Genomic DNA, 17,825 nt, shown 5'->3' on the forward strand with positions numbered 1-17,825 from the left:
TACGGGAACTGTATTGCAAAAACTTGGTGTGAATGCACCCTAACTTTGGAGAACTTGCGGACTGCATCAGCACAGGGAGCCTAGCTTCCCTTCCATGTGTTTAAAAAAAAAAATTCTGCTGGTCGCTCAGAACATTTAGTGGCGTTTGGTGCCCTCCTGTGTAAAATGAGTAAAATTGTGCTTTTATTTTCCATTTCTACTTGTGACATCCATTCACTATTACAGCCTTGGCCTGTAATATCTATTAGGGGTTGTTTTGTTTTTGTCTCCCTGACATGGCAATTTACTTTGTCGGTTGAGGTATGCCTCTGGCATACCTAATTTCGGCAGGGTTCTCACTCTGTCAGGTTGCGTATATGACCCACTGTAGCAGTTCCTTGCCAGGGATTTCACCGGGGTGACTGTCCTGTACCGCTGAGCGCCATGACATCTTTCATGTCTGCCGTTCACCCATCTGAGTTTTTTAGCTTGTTCATACCATTTTCCCTCCTCCACAGGCTGCCGCATCTGCAGCTAGCACCCCGGATCCCCACGTTCAGTGCGTTGTCTCCCGGGAAGTGTTCCTTTTGTGGTCATGGACTTGACCTAATATCGTTATGACAGACAGCAGTCTCATCTGTGTCTCATTTCACAGCTGCTGCATCCGCAGCTGGTTGCGGTACCCCACTACTAGTGCAAGGTGTTTGGTGGAGTGACCCGTTGTCTACTATGGACTCATACCAGTAGGCCAGACAGTGGTCTGTATGGTTTTCTCCGCCGCCTGTTGCTTTTTCCAAGGAGCTGATGTATCTGCGGCTGGAGTTCCGGTAGCTCACTGCTAGTGAGCGGTGTCCGGAGGGGTAACCTGGCGTTTTCTCATGGACCCTCTGCAGGGTGAAGAGGATACAATCCACGGCTCCTCAGCCTCCCCCGATTTCCCAGTGTAACAGGGTTTCTATCTATGGAATCTAGGCCTCCCCACCCTTCCACAGGCATTAAAGAGGCACAGTTATCATCCCGTCAAACCGCTGTACGGTCTTGCCGCCATCTGTCTCCCATCTCAGGGCTGCCACGTGCTTGGCTGTTTTTTTCCCCCCATACCTCACTGTTGGTGTGAGGAATCTGTAAGAGGGTCTCTGATGGCATGAGGGACTGATGCCGGTAAGCCAGACATTGTCTGCATGGTCTCCTATTTTACACGGTAGCCCATCAGATCGGCTACAGCTTTCCTTCAGTTTTGGGGAAAAAAGAGGCAGGGCAACTTTCTCACAATCTAGCTTTTGGATCAAGCGAGTTATCGCAGCAGCCTATCCCTTCTCAGGCAGGGAGGTTCCTGTAGGCTTTGGGGCCCACTCTACGAAAGCAGTAGCGATGTAGTAGGGTGTTGGTTTTGATAGAGGATTCAATTTATTTTTTACATTATAGACACCAGCTGTCATCCTTTTGAGGCTCTAGCCTTGGAAGGTCCTCCAGGCACACATGTCAAAGGTTGTTGATCGCATCGGCGGTCACACCTGAAACCCACTGTGATTGTGAGTTATTAGTCGGGGAAGCTGGTTACTAGATGGAGCTACTTTTAGAAGTACTTGGGTTTTATAAGTGTTTGTTTACATTGAGCAAGTAGGTTTTTCTTTGCCGGGGATAGGGGTTCTATTTCCAGCACCCATAATACTTTCTCTCTTAGGTCATGTAGACTGTTAGTTGCTCATGTCTTCCTTTTTTTTTTTTTTTTTTTTTTACTATGGCATCATTGTCTTGAATGTCTTGGAATGTTAGGGAATTGGGTACCCCTAAGAAACGCTCCTTGTTCTCTTGCACTAGGTGCTTTAATACTCTTGCATGTGTCTTCTCGCTTGACCATGGATACAATAGACTCTGCTTTCTTTTACTTCTTCTCCCGCAATGTAACTGTGCTGGTGCACTGTTCAGTGGGGTGGGAGTCGGTCTGTATCTGTACTGATGCAAAAGTGTTTCGTTTTTATCCATGCCTTTTATTAATAATGCTCCGTATGTCCCTACTTTGTGTATATATAACAATCTACCTGCCACTTTAGACATCTTGCACCAAGCTATAATGTTTGCAGCGGGCTAACCCACAGCTCCACTTTTATGTATGGGGGAATTTAATTTGTACCTGATCAGTTATTGGACAGACATAACCCTAGGGTTTTCATGTTTTACAATAGGCAGACAAGCTCAGACATAGACCTGGCCTTCTGTAACTTGCAATTTTATTCCTGGTTATCTGATAGTTTGTATAAAACTAGCTATACCCTATCACCCTTTCTTATTGATTGGGGTATTTGGCATCTCCCCCTGTAAGTGTAAAATCCATCCATTCTTGTTGGATTTAATAAGCCCCCTAGATTGGATCCCAGTTCAGCTTACAAGTCTTTCTTCAGCATAACCCAGTTGGAGAGTCCACTAGATTGGCATGAGATACATTTGACTGCATACTTGAGAGGGTATCTTAGGTCTACCACATCATACATAAAGTGGGTTCTCTTCTCATACATAGTATGGAGATAGCCATGGGTGCCCCCTATCACAGATTCTGTAACCTCTTACAATGCTCAAAAGACAGGACTCTCAGAGTATATAAGGGTGTTGTCAAAGGGGACAGGATAGGACTATACACTGATGACATGGTACTTTTTACTGTTTATTCTGGGCTTGAAATCACTTGATCCAAATTGCCCTGTATGCCCCTGAGTATTGGCCTATTGTATGCCAGTGGTCACGGTGTTGAAGTATTTGGGGATTTATGTCAACCAAGATTTGGCATCTAATGTTCTACCCTTGTTTCCGTATGATTAAGGGAACAATTCCGAGGTCATGAGTTTATCTCTAGCAGTTGCTGGTCTCTTTAATCTTGTTGAGCTTATTATTTTACCAAAGTGCCTCTATAAATATATTAGAGCATGTAGCCGTTCCAGTTCCCAAGTCCTTTTTAAACTCACTCCGGTCCCTGCTCTATTCATATGGGGACCAAATAGACCAAAAGTTAGGCTTATTAGCCATTCCTGCTATGTTGTTTATGGCGTTGAAGGGTGTTAGATTTTCACCTGTATTACCTGGCAAGGCAATTTTAGGTACTTGAGGTCTTGGGTTCTTTCAGATCCAGATGGCTTCTTTTATGTGCTTATTCCCTCCAACCCATTCTTCAAAGGATCCCCGTTACCACTCCAAAAGTTAGCCATTTAGGTTTTGAAGGTTCTAAAAGGATATACTAATGCTGATGTGCCTTTTGATCTACGCAACCTGTCATTTTCCCATGAATTCTCAAATCTGAACCCACAATTCTGGACAGCCCTTGGGATTGTGTCTTAAGAAAATGTGTTCCAATGATGTTGGAGTTTTTCACTCCACTTGAAACTGACTGAGCTATACTTAGTGATAGAGCTGGGTGGTATGACCAAATATGTGTATCACAGTATTTTTGTAACTTAAGGCGGTTCCACGGTATAGAATGGTATTTCTCCCCCCCCCCCCCCAAAATATTGTGACCCACGAGTGCTGTTCTGCTTCTCACTCCCCCCAAATTATCAGCCCAGCGCTGCGCTGTCCCCATCGGGGTACTACTCACGTCACCCGCAAGCGCTGCACTCCTCGTCTTCCTGTTTGTTGTTTGCCAACGGCGCTGTATCCCTATGCCTGGGCTGTAAAAGATAAACAAAATAAACTTTAACTCCCCTTCCCCCGTCGGTTCGGACCTGCTTCCTGGGGACGGGAACGTCGGAGACCTGTCAGCCTATCACCGGCCGCTGTGATGTTCCGTCTCGGCTGGTTATAGGCTGAGCCCACTGTCATGTTATAAGCCGTCCGGCTTCTTACATGCCTTTTAAAAGTTTGCATACAAGAGGGTGTTTATCAATAGGGATGGAATCTATAAGCAAGTGTCTGGCTGAAATAGCCGAGCGATATAAATTGATGGTTCTATAGGCTTTACCATCCTCAAAAGATTATGATAGGAAATTTAAGATGTTAGAGAGAGATGTTTGTAAGGGATCCAGATCCCATTGAGATCACCAATGAAGCCAAATTTTCCAGGCTGATCTGAAAGCAGCTCTGGTACCTGGAGCCCAGGCATCGGAAAGGAGTTCTCTAGTGAGAGAAAAAGGTGAGTGTGATCTGGGAGAACCGAAATCAACCAAGCGAGTAGAACCAATTGATCTGACAAAATTAGTGGGTGAAAGTTGCCAAGTGGGTCCTGGGGGAGATCTGGAGAGGAAGGAAGAATTTGAGGGTAATCTGTTAAGAGATGTAGAAGTTGAGGGAACCAGGGCTGAGTTGGTCACCAAGGTGTGATGAGAACTATAGTTGATTTCCGAAGTGAGGTTTGGAGAAGTAAACGTGGAATAAGATTAATAAACAAACACAATGAAATGAATATAAAATAAGCACATGGATAAAGAAATGGGCCCAATAAAAGAAGGGATAAGGAATTAAATAAGATTATATATGTGTGTGTGTGTGTATATATATATATAAATAAAATATGTATGTATATATGCAAAAAGCAAAATCATCGGTAGTTGCAGTATCTTGTAATACCTTTTTTTATTAGACTAACAAGATTGTGTAGAGACAAGCTTTCGGGATTACTCCCTTTATCAAGTCATAAGCATTTCTGAGCTCACAAGGTGTTCTATCTCACAAAATATGCAGGGGTTAAAACAACATATGTGGAAAATGGACATTAAGTTGTGCCATAAATTGTATAGCAATAGGACGATAGATACAGATAAGGATGAAGGGGGGGGGGGGGGGGCTGGAGAGCAGAGGTGAGAATGGTGGTTACGCTGGATGGACAATTTTACTACAGAGCCATAGACTGAAGATAACACTTAGACAGGGGAGGGGGAGCAGGGATGTGATGGTGTTAGAGCATAGAGAAAAGGACAATTGCACCCCAGGTGGACACCATTTCACTCAAACAGGTCACTCCCTACAGGACCTCAAAATCAAGATCCTGAAAGGAAACTTCAAGAACACCCAGGAAAGAAAGACATTTGAAGCCAAAATGATAGTTCTTTATGACTCCAAGAACAGAGGACTTAATGTGGATTTAAGCTTCTTATCCCATTATCAAAATTTCCTATAACCTTTGCTAAACTGTCTTCCCTCTCCCTGCTCTAACACCATTACACCCCTGCTCCCCCTCCCCTGTCTAAGTCTTATCTTCAGTCTATGGCTCTGTAGTAAAATTGTCCTTTCTCCTCTGTCCAGCGTAACCACCATTCTCACCTCTGCTCTCCAGCCCCCCCCCCCCATCCTTATCTGTAGTCTATCGTCTTATAGCTATACAATTTATGGCCCAACTTAATGTCCATTCTCCACATATGATGTTTTAACCCCTGCATATTTTGTGAGATAGAACCTGTGTTTTCTCCTTGTGAGCTCAGAAATGCTTAAGACTTGATAAAGGGAGGAATCCCGAAAGCTTGTCTCTACAAAATCTTGTTAGTCCAATAAAAAAGGTATTACAAGATACTGCAACTACAGATGATTTTGCTTTTTGCATCACTGGACTAATACGGCTACTCCTAACTAATATGTATATGTATATATATGTATATGTATATGTATATATATGTATATGTGTGTGTGTGTGTGTGTGTGTGTGTGTGTGTATATATATATATATATATATAAATAAAATAAGCAAATAGAGTAATATATAACATTTATATAAAAAATGTATAAAAAAGGGGAGATATAATAAATATATATATATATATATATATATATATATATATATATATATAAATAATTAAGCAATGAAAGAACCTTTATTAGATTATAAATCAAGATTGTAGATGTAAGTAAATTGAAAATATTTAACATTTTAAATAAGGATAGGGAGTAAATTGATACTCATCTGCATAGACTGCTGAGCAGCAAAAGAAAAAGGAAGAGATATCAACTGTCACTGTTATATCTTAAATTGTTCTCTGGTCATTATGCATGGCAGCATGTTAGGCTATGCCATACCTTTCTTGTCAAAGTTTTTTCTGTATTATCATTTATATATTCTTTTGCTGTTGAGTTAGTAAAAGAGGTTAATAGCATAATATGAGCGTCTTGTATTTAAATAAAATAGTATTTGCTATATTTGGTGCACTTTTTTTTATATATTATTTTTTATTTTTTTTCTTCTTTCTTTTATTAAAGTATAAAAACACAATTTTTTTTTTTTTAAATGATAAACAATTTGTGACCTCCCAGCATCTTCCTCATGTGACGGTAGGAATTTTGTGATTTCATGACAATGTAATTGATCTGCATTTTGAAACAGACTTGATTGTGTTTAGTACTTTTAGTAACAGGAAACCAATCTCTTTCAGCTTCCTATCTTTATAGTGTGGATGGAGTTTCACTGTGAATGGCCAATCTTTCGAAGTCCATAAAGTTGTTTGGTTGTGTTTTAACGGCACAGGGTATCATCTGCTGCATCATTCCCATACTGACTTGTAGAAATAAGGGGTGTATGGTTTAAGCGGCATTTCCCTTTTCCCCTTTCCTCTTATAATACAACAAAAAGAAAAGTGATGTTGGTTTATCTTGTAGGTATAGTTTTATAATATGTATCCTTTCAATTAAGTGTATGTATTTTTTCATATTTATAGAAACCAACTCTTGTTCCTGATGTTAAAGACAAGGAGTACAAACCTCATGATATACCACAGAGGCAATCTGTCCAACCTTCAGAAAACTGTGCTCGACGGGCTAAGCGTATGCGAGCAGAAGTAGGTGCAGTCTTCCTCCAGTTTACTGTAAATGATAGAATAATTTTGTACATAAATACTAAGGCAGGGTTTGTCTCAAATCTAGGCTGTTAAGATTAAAGTTGAACCCGGAGAAGAGCCAGAATTAAGACCTCGGACTTTACGCCGAAGGATGGGGTCTGCACCCTCAATATGTGAAAATGGTGGGTGATAATCTTGCGATAGTCTTTTTACAGGACATTTTTTTTCCCCTCACCCTACACGTTTAAAGGGGGTTTGCTGCGTATGTGTGCCAAAGTTATGCTCTATGGGAGCTTCCAGAGTACAGAGCTTTGCTGTCTCTGTGGCTCCCAAAGTGAATGAACAGCCTAGCAGCATGCATGTCTTGACAAGATGTCAAAAGTTCAGATGACAACGATGCTTCAAATGAATTGGGTATTGCTGTAATTGTTCTGACCTGCAGAACAAAGATATTGGGGGAGATTTATTAAAACCTGTCCAGAGGAAAAGTTGCTGAGCTGCCCATAGCAGCCAGTCAAATCGCTTCTTTAATTTTTCAGACTCTTTTTAAAAAATGAGATAAGCACTCTTGTTGCTATTGGCTACTTAGCAAATTTTTCTCTGCACAGGTTTTGTTAAATCTCCCCCCAAATTTCTATTTTACTGCAAAGAGTGCCTTAAAATGAAATCTCTTAAAAAATGCTAAATTTCAGCCCTCAAATTCTGTTTCGCAGTACATTTTAAGATACAATAATGGCTATTATGAGACTCAGACGATCAGTTTAAAAAATTATCTTAAATTTCTGCTGGGGTGGGGAAGGGGTTATATTGCTATTTTTATTTTTTTTTATTTGGCCACAACAACTTTATGACCAATTGTATTACAGGATCTGTTATGATTTTGAACCCTCTCTTTATTTCACTGTCAGTTTGTGGTTTAGAATTATATCTGGTTCTGTCTGATCAGTCTTCTGATAAATATCAGGGTTATTATACAGTTCTGTGATGGAAATAGGTGACCCAATTTAAAAATTATTTTTTTCTGATATAGGTTTAAAGTGTAGGTCTCTCTAGATTAAATTTGTGGTACAGAATAGCATGCGTTTCTGAAATCTCAATTTTATTTTAATTTTATTTCTGTAGATGAAAGTCAAATAATGATCAAACGAGAGCCAGTAGAACCAGCTATAGAGAAGCCAAAATCTAAATCAAAGAAAAGCCGAAGTCCAGTAAGCATGACATTGTGCATGATGAGAATTTCTTTTTTTTTCTTCTTTGATTTAAAATCAAAATTGCTTTACTTTCTGCTCTTTTCTGTTAAACTGGATTTTTTTTTGTACTGGGCCAGCTTACCAAATAAAGTTAGAAACCCTTCCCTTGATAAAATAAGGTGGGGAATTAAATCTCAAAATGTTTAATTTTTTAAAGGTGGATCTATATGTTTGCTTTCTCTGTGGAAGTGGAAGTGATGAAGACCGTCTCCTTTTGTGTGATGGTTGTGATGACAGCTACCATACCTTCTGTCTCATTCCGCCTCTGCATGATGTGCCCAAAGGAGATTGGAGATGCCCAAAATGTCTGGCACAGGTATCACCTCATCTTTCTTAGACTGAAAGCAGAGAGAAACTGATTCTTTTTTTTTTCAGCATAGTGCACATTTAGTTTAATAAAGCTGTTTAATACAAGTTAGGGCATAATAAAGGCATTATTTTGAAGAGAAAATAAGCTAATAACTGCTTAAATATGCATTGTCTCTTTAACAGACTTTGCATAGATAGGACAAGCAAATATAAGAAATGTTGTAATATATTTTTATTAGACATTTCTCCTGTTATCAATCTTCTTTTCAGATCCCCACTCTCCCTTCTGCATGAAGCAGTGGGTTGGCACACGCAAAGTATTGGGACCCAGTACTGGACATGTGCAACTGGGCAATGTGCTGTAGCTCAGTGTAAGAGCTCTGATTCCAGCCATTTAACCCCCTTAGATGCTGTTGTTAATAGTTATTGAGGCATGTAGGTGATGAGACAGAGAGGGCATTCTCTGTCAGACCCACAGCACCTCTGAATTGCGATTGTGAGTTGCTATGGCAGTTGAGGGCCATACAAAGGTCCTTGGGCTGTCCAAGTATGTGAGCCTAGTAGGTCTTGTTGGAGACAGGGACTAATAGGTGACCTGTTGAACATGGACAGTCACTCACAATACACTGCCTTACATTAGTTCAGTGAATTATGTAATCAAAAAGTTCTATTGTGGAATTATTTAAAGGAGTCTCAATCAAGACAATATATTATCCTCTGCTGTCTCAGGAGTTGTGGCTTGATCTTGTCTGCGACTTCAACCCAATCACCTTGAGTGATGCCATCACCTCTGACCTACAGCTACATCACAATCTCCCTGTCATACACACGTGCATAAATATTAAATCTTGACATGATGTAAATAGGGGTTTTTACCCAGGATTTAAGATATAATCATCTTTGTTTCTCTATCGGCTCCATTGGGGGACACAGACCGTGGGTGTATGCTGCTGTCTCTAGGAGGTGTGACACTATGGTAATAAAAAAAAGTCTACTCCTCCCAGCAGGATATACCCGCCTTCAGGCCCTGAGGTAATCAGTTTTAGCTTAGTGTCTTGCAGGAGGTGGACATGGTCTGGAATTCTCCAGGCCAGGTCTTCTGATTTATTGTTTTCCTAGTATAGGGACGTGTTGGTTTTTCATTCCTTTTTCTTTCATGTTTTCAGGTGGGGACTCAGGGACCCCGGTTCCCTGTTTCCCAATTGCGAGTAAGGGAGCACAGACATTGCGTATATGCGCTGTTAACCCCCTCTCGCCAACGGTCAACACCTGGGTTGGTACCTCATGGGTCCGGGCCCCCCTATTTCCCTGCTCGCCTCGCTCGCACATAGCAGCTAGGTGGGATGCAGGGACAAAAAGCTGACTGAAGACTTCACAGAAGACTCAATTAGGTAAGTTCTTCTGACTGAGGTGAGTACATTTCCCTTTCTCCCTTAGGTGCAAGGACTTGCAACCTCTGGAGACCCTCAGTTTTTGGCCCACCTTTCAGGTTTATGGGGCTGGCTGGTACTGGGGCGAGCAGTGGCATCTTTGGGGGCATAATTTCTTTTATTACACTGTGTGTAAGTGTTTTTACTTTTCACACTGTGTGTGAGTGTGTTTTACTATGCGGCTGAGCCACAGCGCCTTATATGCGGCTGACAGCCCTGGCGCTTTTACTGGCCGAGCGCACGGAGCGCCGGCTTACTTTCATTTTCTCCGGCACCTGCTGCCGGTGTGTATGCCGCCCGCTTACTTCCCTGGAGCACATATGTTGCTGACATGTGCGCTCGGGACAGGGAGCGGGCGCCATTACTGTTTTGTCCCCGACTTATACATAGCTCCGCCCCCAGGGGTACTCTCCACTCTCTGGAGGCGCTTCTTATGCAGTGTGTGTGTGTGTGTGTGTGTGAATTATACTGTTGGGCGCATGAAGCGCCGTCTTACTTTCACTTCAGTAGCTGCCTGCTGCCGGGGATATGTGTATCGCTCGCTCACTTCACCGGGGGCAAGGAGAGGGCGCCATTACTGTGGTTCTTCTCGGCGGCCGGGGCGCTGTAGCTCCGCCCACAGGGCCGCCAGAGCTTACTGGAGGTGCGAATCGCCCTCCAATGAGTGCTGAGCGCGTGATCCAGGTGGAGGGGGCCAATCGGTCAGTGCCCCTGCTCTGTGAACGCCCCTCTCGGGGGTTAACACTTTACTGTCATAGGGGACGCTATTCTGTTCCTCCCTCTAAACTGACAACTAGACTGCTAGTCTCTATTTTGTCTGTATGACATATTATTCCTAAAATGCCCACTGATTCTGCCTGCTCCCCCAGACCCCCCCCCAGTTTCCCCGGATGTTACAGTTCCGGTGGATTCGGCCGCCCCTTCAGCCTGGGTTTTCTTCCTATCCCAGTATATGGCTGACTTGGCTCAAGTCCCCCTTGTGGTGGCTGAGGCCTCACATGACATGGTGTCTACCTTGAAGAGGTCTGCCCTGTGCCGGCCCTCTGGTGTGTCCCGCTCCTCTTTTCCACAAGCCTCATGCTCTCACGAAGCGTACTAGGGGTATTTTGTCTGACTTTTACATTGAGTCTCCAGGTAGACGTGGGCGTCCCTCCGTGGGTCTCACCTCCCCGTGTCATCTGGTCACAGACGTCGCTCCTCCAGAGGACTTTTCCGGAATCGTGTACCCGGTCAGGGTCTCCCCCCTCCAGGGCTGCCTCCATGCGTTCTTTCTCCTGGTGAACTGGCGGATGAGGCTTCCGAATCTGCATCTGACTCGGAGGACCGCTCGGATATAGTTGAAACGGTGAACTCATTGGTTGCGGCCATATGAGACTCCTTTCACTTAGAGGACCAAGGATCTTCGGACGTTACTCCTGAAGTAGCCTTTCATCGTGCTCAACCAGCACCTCAAGGGTTCAGCTCTCACGCTGAACTTCACATCCTTCTGGAATCTGCATGGAAACATCCGGACAAGAGGTTCACGGGAATGAAGAGGGTTAAAGTGCGTTACCCATTCGCCAAGGACCTTGCCTCTAAGGTGGTTTCCCCTCTCTCTCAATGGTTCCACAAATTTCCCGCCTCTCTAGGCTACTACACTGCCGCTGGCAGAGGCAGCTGCCTTCAAGGACTCGACAGACCAGACGGTGGAGTCCTTGGCGGAGTTTGCCTCGGACGCAGCAGGCTCTGGGTCCGAGGCCCTATTGTTGTGGTGCTCACAACTCAGTCAGGGTATCCTGGCGGGATTTCCCCCGGAGGATCTATCTTGCTTTGGTTCTCCAATGCTGTGGACTTCTGTGCACAACTTCCATGCAGTCAGTCCACGGTGCTGCCTTTGCTGTGGGTCTCCTTGCGGCTCTCCGCTGGCCCATGTGGCTTAGGGATGCGGATGCCGCCTTCAAAAGGTCTCTTACCGAGTTGCCTTTTACTGGTACCCGTCTCTTTGACAAGCACCTTCACGAGATTATCTCTGTGGCGACGGGGGGTAAAAGTTACTTGTTGCCTCAAAATAAGGCTTGCTTTTCTTCCCAGGGGAAGTCCTCTTCCTTTCTGTCCTTTCGGACCTTTGGCCCCAATAAGGGGTCTCGGCAGGCGCCTTCGCGGGACAAAAGGTCTCCCTCGTCCCGGGCGCGTTTGTCTTGGAAGTCGGACGCCAACCGTTCTGACCAAATCGGGTAACCGCAATCCCACTTCCACATGGAGTACAGCCACCACCCGCAGGTTTTTCTCGGGTGGGAGGTCGTCTCTTACGTTTTCAAGACATCGGGACCACACACATTCAGGAAGTCCCGAACACCCCGGTCTCCTTCTCCGGGAAGCAGTCTCGGGAGGCCCTCTAGTCCCTGCCCAGGGAGTCATTGTCCCCGTTCCTACAGGGGAATATTTTCGGGGTTTTTTATTCCACCTTTTTTTGTGGTCTCCCAGGAAGGCGGTTCTGTGCGGCCGATTCTGGGCCTCAAGCGTCTCACCGTCATCTTCTCTGGCACTTCCGTGGCATCCAGGGAACAAGAGGAGTTTCTTCCTCGGTGGACATAAAGGATGCCTACCTTCATATTCCTGTTTCCCGACCATCTGCGATTCCTCTGCCTTCCAGTTCTGGAGGGGCTTTTCATTTCGTAGCCCTACCCTTTGGTCTGGCCACTGCTCATCGGGTCTTTAGTCCTGTTGCGGTCGTGCGGAGTCTCAGTGATTCCTTACATGGACGACCTTCTCATCAAGGCTCTCATCAGAGTCCAGACTCTAGAGACTGTGGATCTTACTCTCCAGACCCTGAATCGCTTCAGGGGGACGTTCAGCCGAGACGAGTCGGTTCTCTCTCCCATCCAGTCTCTTATCTTCTGGGACTTCACTTCCACGGTCTCTGGACGGATTTGTCTTTTGCCTGACAACAGTCTTACGCTCCTGTCTGGAGTCCGCTCTCTTCGGGCCAAGGCCCCAGTTTCCATCCGAATTCGTATGGAAGTCTTGGGTCGGATGGTAGCGGCCATGGAGACCGTACCCTTTGCCCAGTTTTCATTACCGTCCCCTTCAACTGGCGATTCTCTCTCGATGGGACAGATCTCCTCTGTCTCGATCGCAAGGTTGCTCTCCCATGTCGGATCCGTCAGTCTCTGCTCTGGTGGCTCCGTTCCCCCCCCCCCCTTCTTCTTCAGGGGTGACCATTCCTTCCCTGCACGGGCAGATAGTCACGACAGATGCCACTCTGTCGGGCTGGGGCGGGAGTGTTCAGGGATTGGTTGGTTCAGGACCTCTGGCCTCTCCGGGAAGCCCTTCTTCCAATAGACATTCTGGACCTGGGGGCGATTCTTCTTTGTCTTCTTCATTGGGAGTCCCATCTTCTGTCCCGTCCTGTCCGCATCCAGTCGGACAACGCCTCGACATCAGTCAGCACAACGGCGCTCGCCGTTCGGCAGCATTGCCGAGGTGTCAAAGATTCTCCTCTGGACGGAACGTATGTTTCCGGCCTTTTTCGGTGGTTCCTTCCGGGTGTGCTCACTGGGAAGCAGACTTCCTCAGCCGGTCCTCAGCTGACCCCAGCGAGTGGTCTCTACATCCAGTAGTCTTCGTGCAGATCTGCGACCTCTGGGGCATTCTAGACTGAGACCTTTTCATGTCCGGCACAATTGGAAGATTCTTTCATTTGTGTCGAAGTTCATTTGTGTGCGCACAGTAGCCGGCACAACTGCACGACTCCCCGCCACAGCGGGTTTCCGCAGGAGACGAGCGTGGATGCAGCAACTCACAGGTCTTCAGACTGGACCATATGAGGCATTCCCTGCTCACTGTTCTAATTGTGTACTGTATTTACTTATTCCAGGCACAACCCAAGTTGCTACTGTATCAGCGATTGGGACATTATTTTGATTTCTTTCTGCTCAAATAACGGAGTATTGATCTCTTTATGCTAAACCAAATATACTTATCTGTTGAGTCACTGTCTCCTCTTATGCCCCTGAGGAAGACATTTGACTTGTCAGAAACGCGTCGGGCTACATTTTGGAGACGTGCAGACTGAGATAGTGACTATTTACGCAAACATTTAGATATTGCAATTGTTTAATTATTGACTTTAACAGGAGTCCATTCATTGCGTCTTTTTGGAGGGCCAACTGTTTGCCCATGTATTCACTCTCACTTATTAATATGTCTTTTAGTGATTAACTAGTAAAAGTTATGTTTTATGTCACGCCCCATCATTTCCCCCCCACATTTGTAGGCAGCTCCCCCCCCCCCACATTTGTAGGCAGCTCCCCCCCCCCCCCCCACATTTGTAGGCAGCTCCCCCCCCACATTTGTAGGCAGCTCCCCCCCCCCCCCCACATTTGTAGGCAGCTCCCCCCCCCCCCCCCACATTTGTAGGCAGCTCCCCCCAACAGACATACAGCTTCCAGCCATATACAGTGTATGGCTGCAGGCTGCATGTCTGTACTGGTCTGCCCCCACAGTGTTCCGATCACCGCTCCTCCGGCCCGGGTCACCATCTACTGCTATGGCCTATGGACCATAGAAGTAGGTGCCGGAACCGGGGAGCGGTGACCGGATCACTTAAGATAGCACGGCCGGTCACTCGCCAGGCCCCGGTCGGCACGCACGCGTCCTCCTGGTCCTGCGCTCCTCTGCCTCTATGGTTGTAGGCATGTGACGTCACTGGCGTCCCGTGCGTATAACCATAGAGACGGAGGACCGGACCGCAGGAGGATTGGAGGAGGATTGCAGGAGGACGGGAATGGGGAATGGTAAGTGACCGGCGGACATCCTTATGTCCCGAAAAGATTTTTCGGGACACAGCGATGTCCGGCATAGGAATACCTATGATTATGTGCCCGGGCCGGCTCCTGTGTGTGGCTGCAGGCGGGGGCCAGCCAGAGCAGGTAAAAACTAATACTGTATACTAAAAACCAGGGGGCCTCCAGCTGTTGTAAAACTACAATTCCCAGCATGCCCGGACAGCCTTTGCCGTGCTGGGAGTTGTAGTTTCACAACAGCTGGAGGCACCCTGGTTTTTTAGTATACAGTATTAGTTTTTACTTGCTCTAGCCGGCCCCTGCCTGCAGCCACACACGGGAGCTGGCCTGGGCAGATAATCAGAAGTTTTCCTATCCCGGACCTCAATACCTGGCGTATAAGACGACCCCCGACTTTTCAGAAGAAAATTCGGGGTTAAAAAGTCGTCTTATACGCCGGGATATACGGTATTGTGTTAGCTGAGAGGAGATGGTGGACTCATATATATATATACCGTGTGTATGTATGTATGTATGTGTGTGTATATGTATATATATATATATATATATATATATATATATATATATATATATATATATAATATATTAATGTGTGTATGTGTATATAATATAATATATATATTCATTCATATTCACTTGAGGCAAATGTGTGAGGTGGTTGAGAATTATCTACTGATTGTGTCTGATGGTTGAATGAGAGGTTAGGTGCTCATGAATGAGGGGGGGGGGGGTGGTGTGAGAGAGAAAAATGCTAGATGTCCAAGGTAAAAATGTAGTTTATTTTAAATCGTCAAATACAATTATAACATACAAAAACAGAGAGGATCCAGGATCCCTGCATGCCTCCTTCATTAATGAATAAAAAAATAATAAAATAAAGCGTAGTAGTGAAATTATAACAGTTGCTGCACCACTAAGTAACCACTGTCTATTCGTATGAACCAGCTTGAGGTAGAGGTTTTAAAGCGCTGTCCGTTTTCAAGTGCTGCAGTCCCCCAATTTTCATCCCACTTTGCCAGTACAATGGTTTGTAGCTCACTCTCTGATAGTGAGGCTGGGTGGCTGTGACAGCAGCACAGCCTGGGACCAAATCTGTGGCTTGGGAGTATCAAGTTAGTAATTCGCTGCAATATTAACGGCTTGGCGGCCACAACAGAGTGAATGAATGAAGCGCTGGTCATATGTACCGCTTACCCGTCCTGGCAAAGGTCTCGGGTGAGTGTCCTGTGCTGTTCTGATGTTTGTCGGCTTCGTCCTGGTTTAGGTGACGGAGTCTGCCTGCCGACAGACAGGGCACCCTCGGTGTAGATGCCGGTTTTCAGAGTGGTGTCCACAGGTATCTCGTAGGAGCGCGCGCGCTCTAGTGATGGAAGCAGTTTCTTTTGATGACAGCGTAACTTGCCGGTATTGGGGTCATCTATCCAGTGGTTGTGTAGTGGTCTTTGGGTATAAGTGAAGCAGACCAGACGCGTTTCGGACCCTCTTGGTCCTTCCTCAGGGATGCTTTTTTTAATTATTTTTTTTCCATTATTATTTCTTAATCTCGGCTAACACAACCATTTTTTCCTATTGTTGTTTTTATCAATTTTTTTCTTTTCCCCATTTTTTTTCTTTCATATTCATAACCACCTAACCTCTCATTCAACCATCAGACACAATCAGTAGATAATTCTCAACCACCTCACACATTTGCCACAGGTGAATATGAATATATATATATCCATCTCCTCTCAGCTAACAAAAAATAATTTTATTTATTTATTCTTTCACATCATTACATATCCATCTGACACATATAACTGACTAACATCTATAGTCCCACATAATCTATCCATGCACTCATTTCCATTCACGGTGGCATTTACAAGCAGTCCTTGAGAACCTGCCATTTGTTAAATTTTCTTTAGATGTTCCTGTTCCAGTCCCTCACCAGAGCTACTGCAGCTTGTGGTACTGTGCGAAAAAATTGTAGGTCTTCCAAGACATCTTGATACACAGCCAATCCTAAAGCCGGGTTCACTTGTGTGAAAAATATGCGGACTGTCAGCATGAAAAATAATGCAGACATTCAGCACATTTGACTGACCGCTGGGAGCTAGGACCGCTCAGAAATGTGCTATTTCATAGACGACAATACATTCCCTTGCAAACTCTGCACAAAGAATCAGAATTTCCATGGCAGAAACATCTGGTGCAGAAATTCTGCAATGTCAACAGTGCAGCCGAATCCCATTGAAATCAATGGGACTCTGCTGCAGTGGAATATTCATGTGGAATTCCCCTTGGATATTCTGCCGTGTGAACATACCCTAACGGGTGAGAGCAGGGCCGCTTACTTGCTTTACTGATGTACCAGCAACGCAAGGTGTTTTTTCTGGGTTCAACATACTGGGTACAGATCTGACATATCTGTGGAAAAAATAAAATTTTCTCTTTTCACCAACTGCAGTGCATCCAATCCAGAAAAATGGAACACGATTTGTGTTTAAAAATGTTAACTGGATGCTTAAATACATTCCACTAGGAAGTATAGTTTGTTTTTTTCTTCAGTTTTTTTTTCTTACATCCACATATGGGGTATTTCCATAGAGAATAATACCCCTTGCAAAAATGTTTAAAAAAAACAAAAAACATTTTTCATACTAAGTTTCACTGCTCACAATTCCAGAACTCTTAACACATGTGGCGTGCATCTACTCACTGCATCCCTTGCTACAGTCCTTGAGGGTTGTATTTTCTGAAATGGGGGTCGTACCCTGGCACCATGTGGGCTTGGTAAATGCATCATGAAATGTCTGAAACCGTCATTTCTGAGCAAGTCAAAACCTAGGCCTTAAATACACATGGTGCCCTTTCACTTCTGAGCCCTGTTGTATTTCCTTTAAAAAGTTTTGGGCCACTTATAGGGTATTTCTTCAATTTAAAACATAACATCATTTTAGATGGCAGACGTTTCTTGCTGACGCAAGCTTGACCCAATATACTGAGTAAAAATAGTGGTTAAAATACTCACTATACTCACCATGTTAGAGTACCTGTCATAAAAACATATATTTTCTGAATTAATTCAGATTGTTTCCCAACACCCATCCACTTGCCCTTAAATTTTTTTCCCGAACTTTAAAAAGATCTGTATCATACCTTTCCCCTTGCTTACATTGTCTGAGCACCCAGCAGGAGAAAGTGGGTGTACTCCAGCAGGTTGAATTTTAACAGCAAGTAAATTTCAAAGCGTCTTTATAATTACATAAGGAACAATATAATAAAAGTTTAATTTTGGGACAGGATATATGTGGAAAAATAGGAAAAGATGATAAAATATGA

The 17,825-nt window shown here is 44.6% G+C and overlaps 1 protein-coding gene across 4 annotated transcripts in view; it reads left to right on the top strand.

Annotated features, from left to right (window-relative positions):
• KDM5B (lysine demethylase 5B) overlaps positions 1-17,825 on the top strand; it is a 110,878-nt gene that overhangs the window by 30,970 nt on the left and 62,083 nt on the right. For 3 of the 4 annotated variants that reach the window (XM_056557536.1, XM_056557533.1, XM_056557537.1), the window contains exons 6-9: positions 6,609-6,728; positions 6,814-6,910; positions 7,851-7,936; positions 8,136-8,294. In XM_056557536.1, coding sequence (XP_056413511.1) covers positions 6,609-6,728; positions 6,814-6,910; positions 7,851-7,936; positions 8,136-8,294 — 462 coding nt within the window. The remainder of the gene's footprint in view (positions 1-6,608; positions 6,729-6,813; positions 6,911-7,850; positions 7,937-8,135; positions 8,295-17,825) is intronic. The other variant, XM_056557535.1, reaches the window with a different exon arrangement.

The sequence above is a fragment of the Hyla sarda genome, chromosome 2, assembly GCF_029499605.1.
Source record: "Hyla sarda isolate aHylSar1 chromosome 2, aHylSar1.hap1, whole genome shotgun sequence".
In the NCBI taxonomy this organism is placed as follows: Eukaryota; Metazoa; Chordata; class Amphibia; order Anura; family Hylidae; genus Hyla; species Hyla sarda.